Source organism: Alligator mississippiensis, chromosome 1 (genome assembly GCF_030867095.1).
Source record: "Alligator mississippiensis isolate rAllMis1 chromosome 1, rAllMis1, whole genome shotgun sequence".
NCBI lineage: Eukaryota > Metazoa > Chordata > Crocodylia > Alligatoridae > Alligator > Alligator mississippiensis.
In genome coordinates, this window is record NC_081824.1 from 95,282,749 (window position 1) to 95,309,662 (window position 26,914).

The following is a 26,914-nucleotide window of genomic DNA, read 5'->3' on the forward strand; positions in this document are numbered from 1 at the left end:
GAGAAGGGGGCAGCGTTGTGGTGAGCCCCAGGAGAGGGGTGGCATTACTGAGAAGGCCCCAGAGAGAGGGGGCGGCATTACTGAGAAGGCCCCGGAGAGAAGGCACCGAAAGAGAGACAGGGCTGCCGAGCGCCCAAGGGTCAGAGAGGGAATGGAGACGGAGAGAGACAGAACAACGTCTGTTACATCTGTGAGGCTTGGGGCATGATATGGGACTGGTTGGAGCCACGCATAGCCATAAGGCTAGAGTGCAGAGGAACTGGAGATAACTGGATAACCGTGGAACAGGGGACGAAAGGCAGCCTCCCTATAATACATAGATATATATAGATACAGAAGATCAAAGTCGTGGCAGGCGAGAATTGGAGGGTACCAGCCAGCAACATGACACGGTAAAGGAGGCGGCAGGAGACGGCATGGTGACCCTGACCACCCTCTTGTTACAGTTCCCTTTATTCGAACTCAAGTTAGGCACCATTTTCCAGGAATGCATGTACAGCATAAAGCGAGGGAAACCTGAATATTATACATTGGCACTGTAAAAAAACAGAGGAAAACCTGTAATAACATGTGCCCCGTAGGCTTCTGGCAGATATAGTAATATGAGAATAAAAATTTCTTAATCCCAATCGCATGATGTGGGGTGAAGTGGGTACGCTAGTAGGAAGGAACAGGCTGCAAGCAGGTCTAGACAGGTTACAGGGGTGGGCCGATGAGAACAGGATGGAGTTCAACACTGACAAGTACAGGGTAATGCACCTGGGGAGGAAGAACCAGCGGCACACATACAGGCTGGGGAACTCCCTTCTTGCCAGTGTCAAGACAGAAAAGGATCTTGGAGTCATCATTGATGCCATGATGAACATGGGCCGACAAAGTGGGGACGCGGTCAGGAAGGCCAACCATCCTCCTCTATGCGGCACTGGTCAGGCCGCAGCTGGAATACTGCGTCCAGTTCTGGGCGCCGCACTTCAGGAGGGATGTGCCCAACATGGAGAGGGTCCAAAGGAGGGCCACCCGCATGATCAGGGGTCAGCAGGGCAGGCCCTCTGAGGAGAGGCTGAGGGACCTGAACCTGTTCAGCCTCCAAAAGAGAAGGCTGAGAGGGGATCTAGTGGCAGCCTACAAACTAGTCAAGGGGGACCAGCAGGCATTGGGAGAGTCCCTGTTCCCCCGAGCACTCCCGGGAGTTACAAGAAACAATGGACTCAAGCTAGCGGAGGGTAGTTTCAGGCTAGACATCAGGAGGTGCTATTTCACTATCAGAGCGGCTAGGACCTGGAACCAACTTCCAAGAGAAGTGGTGCTGGCTCCTACCCTGGGGGACTTTAAAAAAAGGCTGGACGAACATCTGGCCGGGGTCGTTTGACCCCAGTACTCTTTCCTGCCACGGCAGGGGGTCGGACTAGATTATCTCCTCAGGTCCCTTCCAACCCTATGAAACTGCTGGATCCTGCAGCTGGAGATTGGGAATTCCCCAATCCTCAGCTGTCCATGCCATAAAAGGACCTTAAATATCCTGAGTGTGGGGAGTTGATAGGCTGCACCCATGCAGGGACATATAAAACCCTGCACTGCGGCCCTACATTGGCTGTTGTATAGAGCTTTAAATGTCCCTGAGCAGGAGAAGTCCCATACTCAGGGGCATGTAAATCTCAGTGTTGCAGGGCATAGGACACCAAGATGCCCAGACCTGGGAACCGGACCTGCCTCTGCAGGCTCTGTCAGGCAGCAGCTGCCAGGTCCTGGGACCCAGGGCTGCCTCTGTGGATTCATCAGGCACAGCTCCAGTCCCACTTTCGAACCCCATGCTTCCCTCTACCCAGACCCCAAGGCTGCCCCTGCCAGAACCCTGGCAACAGATATGGGCAGCTGCGTCCCGTTCCCTGCCTGATGCTGAAAATCAGTGACTGTCAGCATGAGGCGGAGGGCAGCCCTGGGTCTGGGACAAATGCCATACATTCAATTTGATGCTGGATAGAAACCAGCCACATAGACGCAACTGGTTTGCCAGTTAATCCCACCATAAATTCCCTGAACTTGTGACATGTTACAATTTATCATGTCATTAATATGTTAATTGCACAATAAATGTAACATCTGCCAGTGCCTTACTCTAAGTATTAACACCGCTAACTTAATTCACTTGTCATTCAAACCAAAAGTATGATCCTACCAAGGACCATACACAATTACCATCCCAATAAGATAGCAGAACACTCATTCAACAGGAGAAACAGTTTCCTAAAGTTTATTTTACTAAAGCAGTTTTCCAAATGATCTGTCTCCCATTGACAGAGCCAGCACTTAATGCTGAAAATCTGACAGTGCCTTCAACTTTTGTTGATATTAATTAAAGCAGAAACCTTACAAGGTTTAGGCCCATGACTGTTCCTTCTCAAGTTTCTCACTGACCTCCACAACAGTTTTGGATATGAAAAGAATGTATTCCAAGCCCACCAGTAGCTTTGACAGTATTTCTAAGCCAATTTTTTAAAGAAAAAAATAAAACCTTTATAAAGCCTATTTGAGACAAAATTACTTTCAGTGAAATATATTCATATTCAAATGGGATGTCTTACTGGCTTTCCAAGGATAATTAAGCAGGTTGGTTTGGACAATAGAAAGGCTTTTTCAGTTTCGTCTTCATCGAATATATCTGCAAAGGGGTTGACTTGTTTTTTCTTTTGTGAAGCCATAAATAGTCTGTCAGAAAAAAAAAACCAACTTATTTATGTAATACCAGACATAGTTGTTTCTCCATATAGAAGATGAATAAGTAGATAGCAAACTGAATAAAAATCGATCATGGCGGGCAGGTGAGGAAAAGGAAAAAGCAGCAGGTAAGCAACAGTTATTGACTGACACAAAAACAACTGCTGAAGAAATAATGAATTTAGTGGTAACTGGAGAGAAATTACTTCAGAGAAATAAGAGATTATCAGAATCTTCCCTACCTGCAAATACTAAATGCATCTTCCTTCTCCCCGCCTCCCTACTCCCAATCTGACTGCAGCTCTTTCAATTTTATCCTCAAATAGTATCCAATTGTCTATTTATCTCCTCCCCTTAATCTTTCTTCAGTCTCATTGCAGAAGGCAGGGCAGGGTGGCATCTAATCAATAGGGAACCTAGTTTTCTCTGATTAAAAAAAAAAATCCCCAATTTTTGGATTACAAAAAGTAACCCAAAGTCCACATTTTTCCATGTTTAAAACGTAACACCACTAACACACACACGCGCACACGCACACACGCATATATACTGGAGTTTCATTTTAATCAAGGAAAAATGTAGATTTTATGTTGCTTCTTTTAATCCAAAAAGTGGGGATTTATTTATTTTTAATCAAAGAAAACCAGGATCCCTGCTAATCAACTAACTTATTCAAAAATGCCTAAGGTTCTATAGGTAAATGCCTACTTGGTCAGATGCTACAAATGGACTAGTTGGTAAAATAGGCAGTTGCTTATAAAAGCTTAAGCATTTCTGAACAAGTTAGTCTACAAGGTTCCACCCTGTCCTGCCTCCCACCTGACTTCAGACTACCATAGCTAACTACCTTTGTCAGTCTCCTTGCTACTTTCCTTCACCTCCATAACTGGGCTCTGATCCTGCAAAGACTTCAGGGACCTCACCTTTACACACATCAGTGTCATTGGGACAAATCACAGTGCGTAAGACGAACAAGTCTTACACGGTTAAGATCTGGAAAAGTCTAGTCTATGCTGCAAAGTTTGTCCAGAAAAGTTATATTTGCTAGGGATATGAAAATATCAGACCCTTTAGCTGATACAGTGGGGCTGGCAAAACCCCTGCTCAGGATGCAGCTTTTGCAACAGAAGAGGGTCTTTGGTGGCTTAATATCATACAAGGAGGTGTTGAGGGGAGACTTTGCTGAAACAGCTCTGTTGCACAGCTATAGGAGCAGCAGCTCCATCATGTAAATCAGTGGGTGTGAACCTTTGCAGCAGGCAAACAAGCCCTGAGCACTCAAATAAGCCCTGAATGCTCCCCAAGTGCCACTCCAATCACCTGCCCCTGCCTGCTATGCCACTGTACTGTCTGTCCCCTCCCCAGTCTGCTGTGTCGCACACACAGAGGCTGCCTATGTCACTTGTTTCATCCTGGATGCCTATGATAGATCTCATAAAGCACACTGGGACAGCTATATCTCAAATGTAGATGTGGAGAAAGCTGGTACAGACATGATGTCCAGACTGATATCCCACAGGAGAATGAGATAGCTTGGTTATGGGGCTGGGACGGAAGAGTCCCAAAGCAGGTTTGGCAGTGGATACTACCAGAAAACAAAAAAAAAGAAAGAAGAACAACCAACTTGATGATGAACACCTAGAGAGCCAGGGTTGGTCACTCCTGCTGTCAACTAGCTGTGTCAGGATGAAGATCAGGGTGTGGGGCTCTGCCCTGCAATCCTGCAGGAAGGCCCAGCTCCTTCCCATCCCCAACTGATGCAGCAGATGGGCTGGTGGGGGGGAGGGGGCAGGCAGGCAGGATGATCTGGTGTGAAGATCTGGCAGAGAACAGCAAGGCAGGGGAAACAGTTTGTGACCAATCAATGGCTTGGGAGGTGGTTAAGAACAAAAGCGGTGGGTCAGACTAATGGTCCATCTAGCCCAGTATCCCCTCTCCCACAGCAGCAGAAGTAGATGCTACATAGGGAGACCACTGGACTGGATCTCTCCAGAGTGATCTATCCTCCTAGTTCAGCATTTGTCAATCTGTGGGTCATGACCCAAAAGTGAGTCACAAGACTATGTGAAAGGGTCGCAAACAAACTTTAAAAATGGATTCCCATTTAAAGGAGAAAAACACGGAAAACAGTAACTTTTCCCTTGCAGGCTGGCAGAGTCCCAGCCTGTGAGGGGCTGCTTGGGCCTCCCCACCATGCACGCACCTACCCCCTGCCCCACATGCTGGGGCCTGGGGGCACTGGGTCAGGACTGGCCACTGACGTTTACATATGGGTCCTAGTACAAAAAAGGTTCAGAACCACTGGACTAGTCTATGCCCTCCCTGGCATCCACCATTACTGGCTTAGAGGTGCCAGAGGAAACATCTCCAACTGATTCTTTCAACAGCCATGAACGAAAGATCCAGAAGTGCCGTCTGGGTCAGAGCAGCGCTTCTTGTCCTGATGCCTGGGGTCAGGTCCCTCTGGCTCAGCATGGAGGTAGGCACCATTCCACCCCAACCACATACACCAGCTTTGCTCTGGGCCTATTTAACTCTCCAGGAGTCCCCTGTGGTTCAGTGGTAGAATCCTTGTCTACCACACAGGAGACCTGAGTTTGATTCCCAGACACTTACATGACTCTTACAGCCATGGAAGCACCAGACATCTGGATGCAGTCTGGTCTTTGGATTCTCTCTTAGTGCCCTAAAGGGAGGATGGAAAGTCTGGGCAGCCTCCACTCCTCCTGCCCAGGCATGCACTGAAGGTCTGGGTGGCCCTCATGCATCCACCATGATCCAGGAGGATTGACAGTTGCCACAAACTTAACCCTCCTGCCCCCAGACGCACACATGCACAAATCCCTGCAAGCACACAGACACAGGACACATGCAGACATGTAAATACACACACACCCCTTCCTCCCCCCCAAAGCGCACACATTCAGGCATACACACATGCACATGCATACCCCTCCAAGTGTGAGCTCACACATATGCATATCAGCCAAATGCACACATGTGCACAGGCAGACAAGGTTCCTTGGGTGAATTTGATATCTTTTATTAGACCAACCCAAATAGTTGGAGAATAGTTATTAAGCAAGCTTTCGGTTTCAAAAACCCTTTGTCAGGCTAAGGAAGTTTCAGCAGTTGGTGTGAGCTCTTCCTGGATGGAATGAAAAGTAAAGAAGCCAGAGGCTGGGCTGGGGAGTCAGTTGCCAGGCAGATTGTAATGTGTCAAAAATCCAATGTCTATGTTTAGTCCAGGATCTCTAGTATCCAGGAGGCTGGTGAAATGAAGTTCATAGGCTCGTCTCTGAGAAGTGTTGTGTAAGTTTCCCTTGAGGATCAGGGCACATGTGCACAAGCACTCCAAGTGCGTGCATACACATGTGTGCACCCCAAGTGTGTGTGTGTACACAGACGGGCATGCATGCACCAAGGGTGACTCCTGAATCCGGGGTGGGGGCACAATTTGTGGGCGGGCCCAGGGGCAAAAGCCCCATATCTACTCCTATACTGTGCCGCAGCTTAGTGCTCCCTGCCAACACCATGAGCCCCCGTGGCAAAAAAACTGCCCTGTCCTGAGCAGTGCTGAGTTGGGGGCCAACCTCAGGGGGGCGGCACATGCACACGTAGGCACACGCACATGCACACTCCCAAAGCGTGCACATGCACGCACGCACCCCCCCAACCAGGAACACGCACACACGTGTGCAAACACACGCAACACCCCCGCGCAAGAGCGCGCGCGCGCGCACACAAACACAGAGGCGTGTACACGCACATGCGCGCTTGCCCCTTTTCCCCTCTGGCGCGGAGGTGGGTGTTCAAACGACCCCGTTGCCGGGCTGGAGGCTCCCGGGCGAGCCGGGTTCTGCCAATACCTCAAGCGCTCGCCCCGGCCCGGCCCGGCCCGGCCCGGCCCGGCCCGGGGCTGGGGTGGGGTGGGGGGGCGCCCCGAGAGCGAGGCGCGGGCGGAGGTTGGGGACGGAGTCACTTACGCTGAGAGGCGCGTGGGGGGCGAGGGGGAGCAGGTCCCTGCCGCGCTCCGCGCTCGCTCCCGGCTCTGATTTGTGTATCGCCGTCACCCCGGCAACCGCCCCGCCCCGCCCCGCCCCGGGGCTGCGTGAGAGGTTCGAAGGAGCGCGGGGAGGGTGGAGGGGCTCGAAACTGTTCCGGGTGCTGATCCCACAAAGGGGCCACACCCCCCGGCCCAGCCCGGCCCTACCAATCACTGTGCGGGAAGAGCGGAGCTAAGCCGCGCCCCGCAATGGTCAGAACCACTCTCCCCAGTCCCACGGCGCAGTGGGCTCCGCGCGCTCCCTTTGAAACACGCGCAAGCTCCCTGTGGAGTAATCCTCCACCGCCCTTCTCCGGGCACGGGCATTTCCGCCCGCACAGGACATGGCCGCCGCACCTCCCCGTCACGTGACCCGCGCCCCCCGGAACTAGCTGCGATACCGGCTCTTCCTTGCTCCTGGCCCGTGGCCACTGGGCGACTCGTCCGTGGAGCCGGGCCGCGGCCCCCACCCCCCGGCCCCGTCATGCCCGCCGCCGCCCCCATTATCCGCTCCGTGCAGAAGCTGGTGCTGTACGAAACCAGGGCGGTGAGTACCCGCCGGGGGGTGGGGCAGCCACCTCCTGCTCGGGCCAGGAGGGTTCCAGGGAGTGCGGGGTCAATTCTCTCACCCTGCTTTGTTCCCATTTCCAAGCAGGGTATCCCTGGGCAGTTTTTGCTGGCTCTTTGGGCTCATCTAAGGGCCCGTGGGTGTTGTCTGGTGTGCTCTGCTTGGTGCCTCCCTCTTGGCACTCTTGTTTTGAACCTTTGGCCTCCACACCTGACCCTCTTTTCATTATTATCTGTCCAGAGAAATCTGTAACTCATCACTAGTACCCCCAGTACCAAAGGGGGCTTAGTTTCTGTGGTGGGCCTGGCCCGCAGTTTCCGCTGGTGTGTTAAAAGGGGGGCGTGTTGATATGCATGGTACTTGCCTAGCCTTGGGTTCGGGTTCAAGGGAGAAGCTGTTGGCTGGCTGGGTCCTCGGGGGGTGCTCGCTGGTTTGGATCCTCTTTTTCACTGAGCTCCAGGGAAGCCCGATGATGTGTTTAAGATTATGTTCTTATCGTGGGGTTTGGTTTTTCATAGGAGTTATGCTCTGGTGCTACGCCCACCCTCTTCCCAGTGGCCACGCATAGGGGATGCACAGGGGTGCACGTGCTCCCCCTGAGAGTGCTGCTGCACCCCCTGTCTGGCCACATTCCCTGTGTAGGCGATGGGGGTGGGGGCAGGTGGGAGTGCTGGTGCCCCTCCCTGCAAGTGCTGGCCAGGCAGTGTGAGTGCCGGATGTAGGCAGCGGCTACTTCTGGAAGCACTGTGGCTGCTTGCTGGCCAGTAAGTTTTGTTGTGGAGGGCCTCCCCTGCCCCCCACCCCCGGTCAGTGAGATTGGCCGGGGAAGGAATCCCCCTTCCCCGGTCACTGATTGGTCACTGGGGTGGCATGTGCCCCCCTGGCTAAGGTGGCACCAGTCGCCTATGCCTCTTCCCTCTCTGTGTGTTCTGTTAGTGCCCCATATCACTGTCTACAGTGCTTACTCAACTCGCGTCACTGCTGTGTAGGTCAGGCTCAGGTCATGTCATGACATTGCCTGTGGTGTTCATGCTGCGCACAGCCTATGATGGACGTATTTTCTACAGCAGGGGCAGGCTGTTTGCTTTGGTTTTTCCCCTTTCTTTTATTGTTTCTTTTCCACATGCTTTTGACAGCACTTGAATCATGGAACATCAGGGAAAGAGAGGAAGAGATTTTGCCCCTCTGTCCCCATCCCACGTACATGTGCGCACGTACCCTTCCCCTCCCTCCTCTACTTTGACTGCACCGTACTGTACTGTCTTTTTGTTTTTCTTTTTTTTTAAAAGCCTGACAACTAAGAAAAATATTTGTAAAAAGAAAAGGATTTTTCTTTTTTACATCGGTCCATAAAAGACCCAACTAAATAGCCTGCAGGTATAAGAAAATGCCTCTATGGCAAGGGCTGCCACATGCAAGAGGAAAAGAAACTTAAAAAGTAAAAGCCAAACCAAAGAGTCCACCCCCAGCACTAGTTTAGTTCTTGAGGCTTCTCATTGCAGTGATAGTAGCCTGAGGTTTAATCAAGTGCTACCCTCAACCCCTCTACCTTAAACATATAGGAATCTACAATTTAAGTGAAGTGGTGGGTTAAATTTGAGTCAGGCAGTCTCTGGGAATGTGGATTAAAGCTTGAAAGCTGTTGACACAAAGAGTAGAAATTTAGTGGGGGACTAAGCTGCTCCTTGCTGCTAATATCTATTATATCATTACATTGGTGTAGCTTATGTATTATTTTGCAGTATGACTGTCCACCTGAGCTCAGTTAGCTAGGGTTTCAATAACTTGAACAATGCCAGGTGGACAAGTCCTGTGTTGCTAATGAAACTGCTCTGCATTGCTTTAGTATTGTTTCACAGCATGGCTACTCTCATGCTCCTAGTGTTACTCTGGTAGTCTTCTTTCCAGCAGTTAGTTTAAGTCTTGAATCATTGTATGTCTTATGTGAACCAGTAACAAATTATAAAATCTGCAGAATTTGTCACTAGCTTCAGGTGTATGTTATGCAGACATTGCCCATATAGGGCAAATTTTAAGTGGGCCTTGGTAGGAGAGACTTGGTTCTATCATAAAAACCTGAGCACTGTTTCTAGCTCTGTTAGAATAGTCTTTTAGATCATCAGATGAAGGACAGAGAATTATTGATACTAGTTGGTGGAAGAGTTGTGGCTTGTATTAAATTTGATTGACCACATCTGTAATTCAGCTAAAAATCCTTTATTAAATCCAGAGGGCAGTAATAGTTATACAGTTACTTTAAACAAGAGTTCTAAAATACTATAACACATGCCAACTTTATATTAGATGGCAGTGCTACAGCATTTACTGTATTTACTTGAATCCAAGATGAGGGGTTTTTACCCAGTCAGATGGAGTGGGGGCAGGGTGTGTGTGGAGAGCCTAGTCTTGGATTGAGTACCAGCCTGGGCAGGTGACAGCTAAGTTCTGGCTTGAGCTCTGGGCTAAACATTGGAAGTGAGCCGTTGCCTGCCCTGGGTTGTAATAGCTTGCGTGGCGGGGGAGGGGGACACATGGCCAGGGTGAGCATGGGGGAGACAGGTGGGGGAACCTGCAGCCAGTCCCCCACTCCATGCTCCGTTTCCCCCAGCTGTCCTCTCCCCTCTTACCTTCTGCTTTGGCTTTGGTTTGGTCCCCCCCAGCCCTGACCCTGCTTGGCTGCCGCTGCTTTTCTCTAGTTAGGCTGGGCTAGGATCAGGCTGGGGCTGCATTGCTTCTGACTGCCCCAGAGGAGCAGAGTTGCAGCAGAAGCTAAGCAGAAGGTTGGGGATGAGGGGAGCAAGGGGGGAGGAGGGGAGCAGGGGTTGGAGGAAGCAAGAATTGGGGAGCAGGCACAGGTATTGGGAGCAAGGGATGGCGGGGTACAGGCGGCAGGGGGGTGCATGGTGTGGGAATGTCGGGGGGACAAGGGGCAGGGGAGCAAAGGGTAGGGGATCTGGTCCCTTGCCTTCTACCACTGCTTTCCCCACCACAGCAGTGGGGGAACCAAGCAAATTTAAGATGAACTTCCACTAGTTAGATTCTATACGTGGAAAATTATAACAAATGTATAATTTTCCATGTGTAGATTCTAATAATTGGGGGGGAAGGGGCCATCTTAAATTTGGAGTAGTCTTATATTTGGGTAAATATTGTATAAATGGCTGTACCCACACAGTGTCTTGTGGGTTATGAACATTTGATCAATCAGAAAGTGTATAATCAGGCTAGCAAGGGAAACATTCCAGCTGCCCCATGATGGCTGGTTCTGGTAGATTCAACTTCTATTAGCAAAGAGCCTTTCCTTGTTCTGTTTTATCCATGTAGATTTTTTCATTACATAATCATCTTCTGCCTTCCAAAAACATAAAATCAATTGCAAGACATCCATGAATATCTATTTTGTTATTCCCACAATTTTCCTTGTTATCCTTAATCCATTCTTGGTTTTCTAGAGTCAGGTGGTTGATGTATCATTCTTGCTATTGTCTAACAATATTTCTTGTGTGTTAACTTATCTGTAGTAGCTCCTTTCCTTTGTTGAAGATTTAGCGGCTTCCACCTGAACCGTAGTGTTTTATTTGTCTTTGTCTGTGTTAAAATCAGTGGTACCCAACTCATCTGGCTCTGTGGGCCTGATCTGGTGCATGGGGCCAGTCTGTGGTTCCATGTCCCCTCCCATGGGTGTAGAAATCTAGTGGCTTCAGGAGCTGCAGCAGCTAATGCTGCCACTGCTTCCCTAATGTCAAATTTCTGGACCCGTGGAGGGCCTTGGAGGCTGGATGACAAGACTCTGCATGCCAGATCAGTCCATGGGTCATATCTTGGGGATCTCTGGTTGAAACCATGGATTCCTGGATGTTAAATCCATGCCTGTATTAAGGATGTAAATATCATTAAAAAAATTATCCATGTGACTTTCTCCAGTTATATTGTTTAAACAGTTAATGGATAGCTCATACCTACTTTAGTGACCTTTGACAGGAATGGCCCTGGCTCTAGCCTCTTATGTCTTCATCATGTACCCAGCACTATGCAGGCCCCAGGCTGCTGGTGGGGAGCTGCAGCTGGGAGGCAGTGGGCTGGGACTTGGCTGGAGCTGGTGCTGTGGACCTCTCCTGTGCCTGGATCCTGCTGCCACAGGGAGGGAGTAGGGGGAGGTGCCAGGCCTCCCACAGGCTGGGCAGTGCCTTCCCGCCACAGCAGTGAGAATCCTGGCCACACAGTGGGTCTGGCCAGCCCTCCTGCAGCAATGGGGCCCAGTTGGGGCAATGGACTCGCTGCGTCTCCCGTCGTGCTCGCGCTGTTGTGGCCCGGACCTGGACGACTCCTCTGTGCTGCTGAACCAGCCCCTCCCCAGCTTGCCCCAGGTAAAGTGGTGGGAAGTCTAGTCCCAGTGGGCCGCCCAGTGGGGCGGCTTTCACCAGGCATGCTGCGTCTTTCCCCCTTGTGTCCATGGTGCTGAGGCCACATAGGGCCTGGGACGGCCATGTGGGCAGCGGAGTTCCCCAGGGCTCGGTCCTTGGGCCTGTGCTATTCAACATCTTTATCAGCAACTTGCAGGTGGGTGTGGAAAGCATGCTGTCCAAGTTTGCTGATGACACAGATGTGGGGAGAAGTGGGCACGCAGGAGGGGAGGGAGAGACTCCAACTAGATCTAGACAGGTTACAGAGGTGGCAGATGAGAATAGAATGGAATTCAACACAGACAAGTGCAAGGTTGGGAGAAGGAACCTGCAACATACCTATAGGCTGGGGAATACCCTTCTCAACAACACAGTGGTTGAAAGAGATCTTGGAGTCATTGCTGACTGCAGGTTGAACATGAGCCACCAATGCGAGGAAGCGGTCAGTAAGGCTAACCGTGCCTTGTTGTGCATCTACAGATGCATCACAAGCAGGTCCAGGGAGGTGATTCTTCCCCCCTGTGTGGCGTTGGTCAGGCTGCAGTTGGAGTATTGTGTCCAGTTCTGGGCGCCGCACTTAAAGAGGGATGTGGCTAACCTTGAGGGTCCAGAGGAGGGCCACTCACATGGTTGGGGGCAGCAGGCCTTGCCCTATGAAGATAGATTAAAGGGCCTGAATCTATTCAGCCTCTGCAAGAGGGGACTGAGAGGGGATCTGGTGGCCGTCTATAAACTCAGTGAAAAATAGGCCGTCTATAAACCTAGCAGAAAATAGGTGAGGCTCTGTTCCCCCTGGGTACCACCTGGGATAACAAGGAATAATGGCCACAAATTGATTTGAGAGCAGTTTCAGGCTTGATATCAGGAGGTATTACTTTACGGTTAGGGCTGCCAGACGCTGAAATGAAGACCCCCAAGGTAGAGGAGAGCACCACCTCCCTTGGGAGCCCAAGAGGAGATTGGATAGATATCTGGCTGGGATATTATGACCCCAGCACTCATTCCTGCCCAGGGCAGGGGGTTGGACTTGATGATCTGTTCAGGTCCCTTCCGACCCTAGAAACTATGAAACTATAGTTAAAACACACTATTAGTGTATGGCAGGCTTGGCCCCAGGAGTTATTGAGGCAGCTGGAGTAGGTGGTGGTGGATCTGAGGGGTTGCTACCAGCCCCTCACTCAGTGAGTGTGGCCCTAGCATATTCCTGAGGGGTGGCAGTGTAGTAGCGATCCTGGGGGAAGTCTTAGAGCTGCAACAGCATCCTCCCAGGCTGGAGCTGGCAGCTCTGAGGAGCCCTCTAGATCCAGGCTGCAGCGGCACAAGCGTGACAGGAGGCGTAGAGAGCTCATTGCCTTTCCTGGGCCTGCCAATTCAGGCAGCCTGAGGAACAGACCCTCCGCAGGGCTTGGAGTTTTGCTGCTGTGGCCCAGCATGTCCCTCCTGCCCTCCCCGTGGCAGCAGGATTTGGGCACAGGACAGCTCCACAGCCCCAGGCCCTGCCTGTTGGAGTGAGGGGAAGCTGTGGCTCTGCAGCTGGGCAGTGCTCCCTAACAGCTTAGGCCTGCCACCTTCCTCCTGCGGCTCCCTGCCACCAACTTGGGGCCTGCACAGTGCCAGATGCACAGTGAAGACATAAGGGGCCAGTGCCAGGGCTGTTCCTGCCGGAGGTCACTAAACAGTCAATGGTAAGCGGTAAATGGTATAAATATAATTGTCATTTAACTGTTTACATCCCTAGCTTGTATATAAAAATATACTCAAACATGCTGGCACTGATTACATATTAAACTTTAACATACTAGAACATGGTCCAGCTAGCTTTAAAAACCCAGTCTGTCTATTTCTCTGTAGGTAAAAAGTATTTTTATGGGACTCTTGATCTATTTTCCTTCTATGCAGAAGGTACCTCTTCAGAATCTACTTGATTAGATGCTAAGTAGGTTGTTGCTTAGAGTAGCTCATGCCTCTCTGAACCAGTTGGACTCCAAGGTGCCACCCTGCCATACATTTTGCTTGACTTAACACTAACACTGTTAACCACCTCTTCCTCTCATGATGCAACAGCTGAAAAGATTATTTTTTGCATGATTTTATCATCAGTTAAATAGAAATTATCAATTTTTCAATTGCGGGAATAAAAGATTTTCAGCAAAAGAGGGTTGGCATATATTTGCAATAAGGGGGTTGATGTCTACAGGCGTAGTAGTTTTAAAATTTATAAATAATCTAGTTTAGTGGTTTTCAGCCTTTTTTCATTTGCGGCCCCCTTTGGAAATTTCCAGTGGAGGTGCAGACCCTTTTGAATTGTAAGTGTGGGTATTCACATATTTTGATTGATCATAGTTATCTTTCGCAGATCCCTACATAGTCTGTGGACTCCCACAGGTTGAAAACCACCAATCTAATTTTTATGTAAAACAAGTACAACATTTAGTGGTATTCCATACAAAATTTCAGGTAAGTATAACTTCTATTATTACTAGTTTTCTCAAGACCCATGCCAGTAATCCATCTTCTCTTGGTTTTTAAAGCAAGCCTTTTTTTTTTTTTTAGCTACAAAGAAGTTGTATTCATGGATTCATGTTCATGACCTTAAAGGCAGGAAGGTAATGTTAGCTTCACTACTCCCTCCTCTTACACACACACACACACAGGCATATACACAATGTACGTGTGTATGTATATGTGTGTGTACTGAACACAAAATCCTGGGTAGATTGCCTTTAATATATTCAAGGTAACTTGTTTGTCAAGTCACTGTATCAAGTCCACATTCTAGTGGATGTTTCAGTATGCTATTTCTCATTTCTGATTCTTATACACACTTAATTGTACTTTATTATACAGCTGTGAACCAAAATAGCAAAATATTTTGGCTATGAATCTGTGATATTACTGCAGAGGAGTGGAAGTTCAGAAATATTTATGGGGTAAAGGACTTGGACTGTTTCAGATGTTTTAAAAAATATTCTATGCCTTATTTGGCCAAATTTGTTTTCATTGCTTTTTTGCTCTTGGTTTTAAAAGTGATAGCAAATACACAAGTCAAACCAAAAGGTGCTGCTAAGCAAAGGAAATGTTTGTTTTGTTACCTGAAATGTGCATTGTAAACCACAGAATTAAAGTAAAAATCAAAATCACATTTGCAAACAAGTCACTCGCGGTTCTTTATTAAGACTTTTTCCCCCCTTTCTGCGTGGCAAAATATCACTTATGATTTGCATTCATTTCTGCCTTGTGCTCTTTTTATCATGCTTTTGTGGTTTGACTTGTTTTGCTTATTAATTTCTTTGGTGGCATTGTGGCTCTGTGCTCTTTGTTGGCTCATTGTCTACTTCCTCAGTCAACTCATTTATACAAATAAAATGTTCTCTCATATTTTCCTTTCATTTGCTTCACCGTCTGCTTCAGGTTAGGGTGAACATATGACCTGGTTTGTCTCTTATCTAAACTTCAGAATATATGTAGATAAGTGAAGAGGAATTAAGAGATCTTTTGTTTGTGGTTAAATAAATGATTATGGACTGAGATGGAAGTCCCAAAAAATACTATTTAGGTAACTGAAATGTAAATAGTAATTAGAATTAGCCAAGGAGTGCAATGTCCACATAATAGGAAACTGAAGGAGTTTGTAGGATCTCAATGGGAAGGATGGTTCTTGAAGAGCAATGGCTTTTGCAGTCTGGCTCCTAGTTTCAAAGTGGTGAATGAGATTCATTCAGAAATGAAAGATGCTTGGCTTCAATGTTGTTAGGACAGAAAAAATGGGGCTTTCTTCTGACATTTCTCACTGGTGCCTTACAGTTTTGCATATGTAATATGTAAGTATTTAGCTTTGAATGAAACCCCTCTAGCACATCCACTAAAATTATTAGTTGTAAACCAAATTCATGTTGTTGTAATGAAAGTGTAATCAGTATGTTGTATTAAAAATACATTATTAATGATTACTGCTAGTAACAAATATTGTAAGATGGGTGCCATGGGTACCTTTGATTTTTTTTTATGTCGGGTTTTTTGTTTTTTGTTTTGTTTGAACGTGGCATTGTTTCATTAGTAATAATGATCTAGGCTCACTGGGAATTTGGAAGTTCCTGCTGTAGGGAGCTCCACACCTGTGGCTTGTTAACTGTGAAGTGTAAGAGTGGGGAAAGCAATTAAAGCTTTCTCTTCCTCTGTTTCTTTGCTGGATTTTATTCTGGAACATAAGACAGACTTTTGAGATCAAAAGTAAACTGAGTATAGTGTGGCGGGTTTCTGCCTCTCCCTGACCCCATTCTGGGTTTGTCATTCTCTCCTCCTTTTGCTATAAACAAAACACTAATAAGTCTGATTAAAAATATAGCATATAGACTCAGCTTCTAAGACAGAGACACAACGAGGTGGATTTCAGAGAGATTGGGAAATCTTGTGGGATGTAGAAACAAACAGGATGCAGTAGCAGAAGGTGAAGGGAATAGGAGTTGAATACAATACTAGTTCTTGAAGCCTTAAATGTTTCTGGGGACAGTGGAATTACTGATAGAGGTAAAGAACAGTGAGAGCAAGGGTGAGAGCAAGGGTGGGAATTATTGAGTACTGTTTTCAGCTTCAGTTTCACTTGTGACCTTGTCACTAGAAAAGGGGACATAAAGGCAGTTGTTAACAGAGGCAGCAGGAGATAGAAATCAGGGTAGCCAGGTGTCATACAGATGCTAATAGAATTAATGAGGGTGAATGGGGTGGAAGATCTGAGAGATGCTAATAGAGAGCTCCTATAGAGAAGGAGCCACCAAAGAAGATAACTGAGCATTTGGGGAGTTTGAAATTAAGTACATTAAAGCCATTTATTCTGGGGGCTACAAAAGCCTGTGAAAGAGAGAATATATGAATGAGGGGGTGAAGACAATGGCTTTCATGTTTATAGGGAACAAACAGACACTTAAGAGTCTTAGTGAAACTATTTTTTTCTGATTATCAACAATCGGTCATTGTTTTTGTTTCACTAATTAATCGGGACGTAGCAGGAACAGGCAGCAGGCTCCAGGAGCTTGGTGTTGAAGGAAAGGAAGCCCATGGGACAGAAACTGGAATAGTGGGAGTACTTAAGACAAGTTTTTAGGATCAGAATGCAGTAGCATCTTTAAAATAAGAAAGAATAGGAGCCAGAGCTTGGTGAAAAGGAGGAAGAGATTAAAATAAACAGATATATATATTTCTTTTACTGTACATACACTGTTGTTTGAAATTATTCTAAGACAGCTATTAAACCTTGCCTTTTTTAAGTGATGTTACGGTTGATAATATTGTGATGTGGGTTGATTGTGAATTGGGTATAGGTATACATTGTGGGTTGATCTGAATTGGGTATAGGTATACATTTTATGCTAGGAAATTGAGAGCTTGTTTAGAAAAGGTCAGGTGAATGTACTGAGGAAGCCATAAACAGATGAAATGCAGAGGTAGAATCCAGGGGGAAGCAGTGATGCTGAATACTTCCTTAGGGTAGTTTATGTGTACATTTCACTCTTGAAGTACACATCAGGGGGCAGTAAAGATACTCCTACAATGTGCATAATCTGAAGCACAAGAATTTAGAAAATAACCACTTCCCCCCCCCCCCCCCAAGTCTATGTGAGAGATGGGTTTGACTCGCTACATTTTTCAGTGCCTGTGTGCATCGTGAAGATGGGTCCTATCTGAGGACCAGTCTGAACCATTAGAGATTACAGGTATTCCCCCATGTAATCCTGGGAGGATGTGACTTGTTTGATACTGCTTAATTTGTCTGTGCTATTTATGTAAAGGTTGATCATGTTTTTGGTATTTTGAAGTTAAATTACTACTGTTCTATTTTACTTACATTTCTAGGCAGCCATCAACATTATAGCACCTGAATGCCCAGAAGTGTGTTAAGCAACATGACTAGCAGGTATCACAGAGTTTTTTCTCTTCCTCTTTTCAGGAGAAAACTGTGAAGTCAGGGGGTGGTATTTATTTCTACTTTTAAATCTCAAACATGTAGCCAAGTACCCATATTAGTAAATGCATGTACAAACAACAGCACTTCATACATGTTACAAAGGGTACTGCACTTTTGGGTCTTATTTTCTGTAATCATCCTTGTCTCAGCATGCTGGAAGCAGATCCCCAAAGGAAAAATCATGGGCTGCTCACTGTACCCAGCTCCATTTTCACTGTCTTTTTGTGACTGCCTACCTTTTGTGTGGCTCTGTCCCTCGTGGCTGATTGATTGGCAGAGAGGGGCAGGGCCACATAAAAGCCAGCCCTCTTGGCCAGTCAGCGGTAGAGGGAGCAGGTGCCATCTTGCTTGCTCTCCTTTGTTCTGGTGGCTATCCCCTTCTTCTAGTGGGCTGCTAGCATTTTATTTTTAGTAAGTTTTTTTCCTTCCCCCCCCAGCAATTCTGCACAGAATCATGGAAAACACCATTTTTCACAGTGTTCGCAGAAACTGAGAAACTGCAGTTTGAGTAGGTCCCTAGTCATTCTGTGCTCTTGCAGTGGTCTGTCTCCTGTATGGACAAGGTGTATGAGATGCTTTGAGAAGAAGTGCTGGAGCAGTGTGTTGTTGACTGTATGATAACTTGGAACTTCAGCAGCACTTATCAATGAACTTGAGCAATTTACTATAAGCCAGTGACACCCAGGAGCAGTCTTGACTGAAACTGAATAAATTGCTGGGATTCTTGCAAGTGTCCTTGAATTCTTGTCTTTGCCCTGTCAGGTCAGTTTGAGAAACATTTTTCCTTTCTCATTGCTGCAGAACTAAACTTTTTAGGGTAGTCTGCCTTTTACTGCTTCAGGGAGGTGAGTCTTCAACTATCTCTCCCTCAAAACTCACTTTTAGTTTTTTCTTCTTTCCTGTAAAGAGGATAATTGTGTTCTTTTGCTGTTGCCTGTAGCCTACCCAATCAGTAAAACAGTCAAATTTTTGGTTCTTTGTTTTCCTGCATCGCATACAGGTTTGTAAGTGGCAGATATGGAATTGACTAGTAGGGGTGTGCAAAGCGGGCCCTATTCGATTTGGATTTGGCCTGAGTCGGAGACTGATTCGATTAATTGATTCGGAGCACTGTCCCTGATTTGATTCGGTTGAATCCGAATCTAAAGAGTTGATGCTGATTTGGAGAATCAGCGATTCGGACATAGACACAGGTTTAAAAGTTGTTTCTACATACCTTGAGGTAGCAGGTGCAGCTTGTTTCATAGTAGTTAGGGGTCAGAAGGGACCTGAATAGATCACCTAGTTTAACCCCCCACCACTGGTTGGAGCACACGCTGGGATCACATGACCCCAGACAGGTGTTCATCCATCCTCCTCTTGAATTTACCCAAGGTAAGAGCGAGGACCACTTCCCTCTAAAGTTGGTTCAAGATCCTAGCTCCCCTGATGGTGAAATAGTGCCTCCTAATCTCTAACCTGAACCTATTCTCCAGCAGCTTCCGGCCATTGTTCCTTGTCACTCCAGGTGCTGCTGGGGGTAATAGGACTCTTCCTATTTGCTGCTGATCTCCACTAACAAGTTTGTAGGCAGCCACCAAATCCTCCCTCAGCCTCTGCTTGCTGAGGCTGAACAGGTTCAGGTGATTGCTGTGATGCTGGGGCGCATGGAGCACAGGAGTGCGGGGGAGGGCCCTCCACATGCTCAGCGGCAAACCCAAAAGTGGGCTGGAAGTACTGCGATTGCAGTGATTGGCCATCATGGGATTGCCCAGGGGGACCCCCCCCCCCCCACCAGTTAGCAGGACTGGTCTCAGGGGAGGCATGTGCCCCCCCTCACTAGGGTGGCATGAGTCGCCCATGCCAGAGATGGTAATACTCATTGGCTCCTTGCGGTTGATCCTGGAGCTCCGTCTCCCTTACACCCTGTCCACTTGCCACCCCACCAGCTCCTGGCTTTGGCTCTTCAAATGCCACTGATGGGTCTCTGCCTCATCGGCCTCTGCTTGGAGCACAGGCTTGAATTTGCAGCCTGCCCTTCACTCTCAATCCTTGGCCTGGCTCCATCCTTATGCTGAGCCTGGGTCCATGGTGCCTACCGCAGGCTCGGAGTTGGTTATGCCTGTTCCGTGCCCCAGGTGTGGTGGTTGGCCATGAGCCTGTACCCCAGGAGCTAAGGGTTGGGAAGCCTTGGCTGCCTCCCTACTATTGTCCTCACTCATTCGCAGGGGGGGCAGAGTAGTGGGGGGAGTCTGCTCTGCTGGGTAACGCTGCAGCGAGCTCAGCTTCCCACCTCCTGCCTTCCACCCCTGCATCTGGCTTCTGCTGGGGTTTTTAAATCTCCCACGGCAGTTGTCATAGCTGACATTATCAGCCAGCCACCGCCCAGCTTGATTGACAGCCACTTGAATTGCTGGCACAGCGCCGGCTCACGTGGCTCCCTTCCTGTCCCGGCCTGCCTTCTGAGTAAGTTTTCTGTGGTGCTGGGGTCCCTGGGCCCTCCTCCAGGAGCATCTGTTCCCAGTGCTTCCCAGGGCGGCCCCTGCCCCCACACCCCTTTACATTGTATCAAAACAATCATCAAATTGAGCAGATAGAGCAGCAAATAGATCAGCCTTTTCCATGAATAACTTTATGGTTGACTAGAGAGAAGGATAGTGACGTAACAGTGGGCAGCAATGACTCTTGTGCCACCATATAGGTTTGTGTTCAGCCTGTTTAAAGCAGAGAGGTCTCCTATGGTGTGTTGAAGCTATTCTGTCCTCTGGGCCTATGATCAGTTTTCTTCCTGAGGTGTTGCAACAAGCAGCACAGCAAGTTCTCCGTCACTGGTTCAGTTCAATAGGAGACCTAACAGTGGAAATCACTGTGTGCCTCTCTTGGTGCTTGTGTGTTTGGATGCATCAAACTTCTGTGGGTATGGTACTGCCACAAAATTGCTGATGTTTTACATCACTTTAACTTTCTCTGTACATTATCTGCAGCTTTAAAATTAGCAGTGTTGTCCATTTGTATGGGACTACAAGAGCCTTCAGTTTTTGGTGTTTGATTATACTTTCTGATGCAGATTATTTCAGAATGAAACCTTACCTCTTCTTTGGCATTGAAGCAAGGACAAATCACTTGCATTTATTCACTGATATTTTTTTTAGGGTTATTGGATAGGCAAGATTACTTCCTGCAGATTTATTTCCTGTTAATCTGCAGCTTCTCTCTTAATATTCCTAGTGGGTATAACAAACCCTTTCCTTCCTACAGGTGCCTAAACAGCTGTGTAACAAAAACCAGCTTAATACATAACCCCCGATACGAGTTTTTTATATTTCAGTAGATCGTTCAAAGCAGGGGTGCACCAATGAAAGATTTTTCTTGCCTGATACCGATAGTAGATTATTAACCAACCATATTGATGGATGACAATCCGATAACCAATATTTAGTAATAATGCAAGGCATTTTAAATTACTGACACACACAAGCCTTTTTGTTTGTTTATTTTACATGTATATACACAAGCTTTAGATCAAGTGCTCCCACCACCATTTCTAAACACGGAGACATTGATACAGGAGTTGCGGCAACACTTTTTAATTAGAGTGGCTCTTGAAGCCACTCCAATTAAAGGGCTGCCTCCCCCACCCCGAGCATGTGTAAAAGTGCCTGTACCAGTTGCAGCAGGTGGGGCTAAACTAGCAGTGCCTGCAACTGGCTGTGTGGAGACCTTCAGCTGCCCTTGAACCCCAGCCTGGGTGCAGCTGCCTGAGCTTGCCCAGCAGGGCTGAGGGGGAAGGTGTGAGCCTTCCTGACTGCCCAGTACTGGGTGGTCTCTAGGCTAGGCTCCGTGCTCTCCTCCCTCTGCCCAGGGCAGGGCCATGGGACCATTCTAAGCCCGGAGAAACCGGGCCACTTTCACTGCAGCTGGCCCCCAGGTCCTGGGTGCTAGACTCCAGCTGGGGAAGGGCTTTTCCCCCTCCTGGTGCAAGCCCCCATACCCCATGGGAAAGACTGAATGGACCCACCCCTGGGAAGAGCAGGACCTGGCTGGGCTGGAGGAAGGACGCTGCTGTATACAGTTGGGGAGGGGAAGAAGTGGCTGTCATGGCCCCTGTCAGGCTCTATCCCCAGCCTCTGGGGCGTGGACCCCTGGGCACTGCAGATTGAGTCATGCCAGGCAGCTCTGCCCACACTTCCCTGCCCTAGTCACATCTTTTCAAGAATCTCCCTGGCCCCAGCCCGGAGTCTGCACTGCACCAGCTGTGGCAGCTGCTCTGCTCCTCTCTGCTCCAGCCCAGCTTTGCCTGCTGGTGAGGGGATGCGGGTGCATCTGGGGTCAGCCCAGCTTGTGGGAGGGAGTCCAGGTGTCTTGGGGCCCAGCTCCACGGGCAAGAGGGAGACCAGGTATCTGGGGACCCAGCTAGAAGGCATAATTATTGGAAAACATTATTGGCTACAGGGGCCAAAAAAAGCTGATGGCCAATGATGTCATTTCCCTTTTTATCAGTGCCAATCCGATAGGCAACCAATATATTGGCACACCTCTAGTTCAAAGAAGTAAATCCTAGTTCTGTGCCAGCAGTTCAAGGAACTAATTTTCCAAGAAGAAACATCTTTCTGTGGACTGAGTTTGTAGATTGATCGCTAAACTATTTATCTACCTGCCATCATCAAAGAGCAATGCCAAATTATGAGTTTCTGAATTTGCCTGGCTTCCTTCTTAAAATTATTTCTATAGGTGTAATAGAATCATGGGGTTGGTCATTATCTAATTAAGGGATAATATAGTGCCCTGATTCATATCCAGTACAGACTGGAGATGCCCAAAGGTTGCTTTTATTTTACAGCTGTTTGGTAGCTTATATACAAAAGATAGGTAGATCCCAGTGAGCAGGTGTCTGTGCTGCAAAACTGCTTTCTAGTTCATAGTATGGCACCCTTCTTAAACTTCAGCTAGAGCCAAAGATTGAGAAGATGGGGAAACTGTACTCCCAACACACTAAGATATGACTTCTGCCCCTCCTCCCCCACATCTTCCACCTTCCCTCTATGTCATGGTTAAAGAATATAGCAGAGGAGTATTGGGAAATTTGCACTGTTCCTGCTTGTCCTTTGTTATGGTAATAAATAGACCATCTCAATTTTGCACTTTTTGAAAAAGACTGCTGTCAATAAAAACTGTTTTAGGCCTCTACAAACCTAATTCAGTGATGTAATGAACAGAGAAAAGGAGTCTCCCTTTGCACATTCTGCAAGCAAATTTCAGTGAATTTCTATAGATTCTTATTTCTTTTGGTTATTCATTACAATCTTTCCTTTTTGTTGAAACAGTGCAACTAATTTCTACAACAGCTGTATGAAGGAGCTTTTCTTATGAAACATTTACTTCCTGCGGAAGCAGGACAAAAATCATTTCCTAGTGACTTCAGTTTGCATAGGACCAGTGCTGGCAAGCTTTTAAGATAAGCATTAGTGATGGCTAGAATTTATTCAGGGTGTTTTTATAAGCTGACCTGTTGGATCCAGTCATAGGAATTTTTTTCTAAAAAGTGGAGACTTTCAACGACTTTATTTATTTTTTTTAAAAACAGCATTAGGCAGCATTTCAGTACTATGTAGGTGTCAACAACTGCTCTGTTATACTTAAGATTTCTCTCTCTCCAAGCTTTTTTGGTGGGGGGAGTTTTTTAACTTATATAATACACGCTCACTGTTGTGTTGCTTGTATTTCTTTTCTTTTCTCGCTCTTTCCTGGTAGTGTGGTAACAAATTGAGTTATAGCATCTGTCACTGCTGTGGTTCTAGTCCTGCAGTGTGTCATCCCCTGAGCACAATTAGTACCGCCACATATTTATTCCATTTGAATTATTCATCTGAAGGAACACCTATGGATAAAGAATTATTTTGTGTTGTGTTAACATTGTTTGCTTTACAAATGGTTTAAGCAGATGCCTGTGTCGGCTTAAACACTAGAATGCCAAGAAATGACAAAGGACTGTGCAAAAGTAATGAATGCTGGGAACTGTGTGATGTTTAGGATGTCTGAAAATCAGCCCGCTTAGTTGGAAACATGACTTGAGGTTTCTTGTTCGGAAGATGTTGGTTCAAAGTTAGTACAGTAACCTTTAGCTCAAATCCAGTTCTGAGGGATGTTCACTTCCCTCTTGATTCCAGATGAAAATTCCTCTAATACATGCAGTCATCTTTCACAGACCAAATGAATAAGTCCAACCAGTTGATCCTTATATCAGACAAGGTTCAGTAAGAACAGTGAACACACCTTTTCCCAACCGTATTCTTTGAGACAGGGTTTGTCTCTTGTTTTCTCTCAAAGTGCAAGGCCAGGGGATTAATCCTTAATTTTCCTCATGGAAAATATCTCATTTTTTCCCATACTGACCTCTGGTTATGATTGGCATTGGTAAACTTTGCAAGCCTCTTTTGTCTGGTTCTAGTTTTAGAAAATATTTTTTAAAAATTCTGTTTTGGAAGAATCTGGTGTTCAACATTTTCATCTCAGTTTTGGGTCAAGGATTTAAACAGCTTGAATTATTCAAGTTATTTGGGGGGGAAAAAGTCATGCATGAAGACCTTGAAACAACTTCTTTTCATTATCCAAATGTGTGTGTAAGAACTTGAAAATGCTGCATTGATTTAGCATTTTTTTTTCTGGACAGGGTTTGCCTTGAAAAGTGCAGACCACTGCAAGAGCACAGAATGACTAGGGACCTACTTTTGGCTTATCCATTCAGTACTAGGCCAGGGTGAACAATCAGCCTGTGTTGTCTCTTGAGATATGCTCCAGGAGGATACCCTGAAAATACTACGTTTGGAGTAGTATTGTATTTAGACATCAGGTTTTCAAGGCTAAATCCTAAATTTCCTATGGTTGTATCTTGCTTCTGCATATTTGTTGTTCAGTGCTTAACTCATTCCTCCCCCTTTTATATGTGAATAGTAAGGTAGATTTTTCCACGCTCTTTACTTTGTGTGCTATCAAGTGCTGTATTTTAGATTACATACAAAGGTGCTTGTTATGTGAAATGAATCTTTTTCTTTTGATAGTTTAGAAAGAAACTTTTTTTTGTATGAGCAATGTCTTAAATGAACTTAGTTTCCTGTATGATATCATCTTGTGTGTTTGCTGCTTTTCGTTCTACATTGGTAGTGTCAATGTTAGGATGCCCAGATTCTTTAATGGACAACTCTTTGTGTTTTTATTAAAACATGTGTATTTGATAACTTAGACTATAGTATTATATAGGCTGTTTGCTGGCAGAAGGGTGGCCAAGCTGTGGCATGCACGTCACAAGTGGCATGGGCAGCCTCTGTAGCATATGTCAGATCAGGAAGGGAGCAGAAAGAGCTGCAGATTGGAGGGGAAGGCGATCGGAGTGGTACATGGGTAGGGTGTGGGGCTTAGCTTGTGGCACATCTGCCAAAGAGATTGGGTTCCACTGTGATAGTATATACCACTAGTTATATGCTAAATAAACATAAAGCTACAGTGGAGAGGCACAGTACTTTGCAAGCAAGTTTGATGTTCATTAAGGGAGCAAAGGTTAAGGCTTATATAAGGTTTACTGCAGTGTGATCACAGAATTGTGGTTCTGTGGTGTTTGGGTGTTTTTTACTGTATGAAAAACAAGAAAATATAGATGGATCAAATTAATATACTTGAGGCCAAAGGAGGAAGCAAATGCTTGAAGGAATGTAAAATGAAGAAAGAGGTTGACATCTTGGTGAACCAGAGAGCAGTGGTGTTTATAAAGCACCACATGGATATTTACTGTCTCACATTGCTTTTAAGAACCAGGAGGTGAATGCTATTTATATCTTGGGCAGGGGAAGGTAATGATTAAGAAGAGATTAAAATACCACTTGTTTTAAAGACTTCCCTTAATTTCAGCTGTACATTTTATAATTGATTTCCCTTCCCACACCTTAAATCCATGTAACACTTCAAGCTAAGAGTAGATTGACTATAGCAGTATGACTTCATCGTGTTTTCCTACCAGGCTAGGCATTAATGGCTATACCCTGTTGCAAATTATTAGTAAAATAAGAGTTGTCTACAGCAAGACAGCTCTGCAGTCTGCCGTGGTTTATTAATTTACCTTAAATGTAAAAAGTAATTCCATTTCAGTTTCTTGTTTGGCCTTTCATTATGTAATGAGTACAGTGCAATGTGTACACTTTTTCTTTTCACATTCCCATCAAAAGTAACGCAAAATATCACAAGATGCATCACAAGATGCAGGTTTTTAATTACTAGCACCGTTGAAAAACTTTTAAGGAATTTGAATTTGAACTTGAATTAAAATGGGAAATATTGATGGAGGTCTTTGTTCAGATCATGACAAATGTAACTTTGTGTGTTAGTTTATTTTGTTATTTTTTAAAGAGAAACCCAGCAGACCTTTAAGCACAGCATGCTGTTAAATGTGTTAATTTAACATATATATTGTTAAATATAGAGTATTTTTTATCATTACTGTTTCCTTTCTGACTTTGTGCTTGTTTTTCCTTAGCTCCTGTAAAGGGCATACAGATTTTCAAAACTGGCTGTTATTAGGCTGATGAAGGGTCTGACCAAGGTTTCCTCAACACTCAGAGCTGCTTGTTATTGCTTGGCTCTGCGTTGCAGGGGAGGGAAGCCCCAGGCAGGGAAGGCAGCTAGCTTCAGAGCTTGAAGTTTCTCTCTGGTGTTGCACAGCCTCAGCAGGGAAGACGCCTGGCTCCAACACGTGGGGCTTCCCTCCCTTCTGTGTGAGTGCAGGAGCTGCGTGAGTGTCAGGGAGCACTGGCAATATAGGCAGCCGTGCAGCGGCTGTGCTGCCCCCACCCGCCCCACCAGCCCCAGCCCCACGGTCCAGGCTCCCTCCCTCCCGGAGCCAGTAGGAGACCAGGGAAGTGAGCAGGTCCTGGGGGCTGCAGCAGCAGCACCCCTGCATGGAAGCTGCCCACTGGCTGGCCAGGCTTCCCACTGGCTGCCCACTGGCTGGCCAGGCTCCCAAGGGTGGGGGCCAGGCTCCCAAGGGTGGGAGCCAGGCAATAGGGTACGTTTCTGAGGCTGTGTACACACATGGGAGCCTCACTCCCACCCGTGTGGGTGGGGCACAATTTGTTGGGGGGGTTCTGCAGGTTGCATGAAAGTACTTGGCAGGCCAGATGTGGCCCACGGGCCATATTTTGCCCACCCCTGATCTAGGAGCAGCTATGCCTATGGTATAGGCCTATGGCCTATGC

The 26,914-nt window shown here is 46.8% G+C and overlaps 2 protein-coding genes across 2 annotated transcripts in view; one reads left to right on the forward strand and one right to left on the reverse strand.

The window, feature by feature from the left end:
- Positions 1 to 6,876, reverse strand: part of AK9 (adenylate kinase 9) — a 191,235-nt gene extending 184,359 nt beyond the window's left edge. Inside the window, exons 1-2 of the mRNA XM_019499938.2 lie at positions 6,702 to 6,876; positions 2,583 to 2,706 (exon numbers count right to left, since the gene is read on the reverse strand). Coding sequence (XP_019355483.1) covers positions 2,583 to 2,699 — 117 coding nt within the window. The 5' untranslated portion in view covers positions 2,700 to 2,706; positions 6,702 to 6,876. The remainder of the gene's footprint in view (positions 1 to 2,582; positions 2,707 to 6,701) is intronic.
- Positions 6,877 to 7,113: 237 nt separating this feature from the next.
- The window catches only part of FIG4 (FIG4 phosphoinositide 5-phosphatase), a 131,217-nt gene continuing 111,416 nt past the window's right edge, over positions 7,114 to 26,914 (forward strand). Inside the window, exon 1 of the mRNA XM_006261577.4 lies at positions 7,114 to 7,307. Within this exon, the coding sequence (XP_006261639.1) occupies positions 7,245 to 7,307 (63 nt within the window). The 5' untranslated portion in view covers positions 7,114 to 7,244. The remainder of the gene's footprint in view (positions 7,308 to 26,914) is intronic.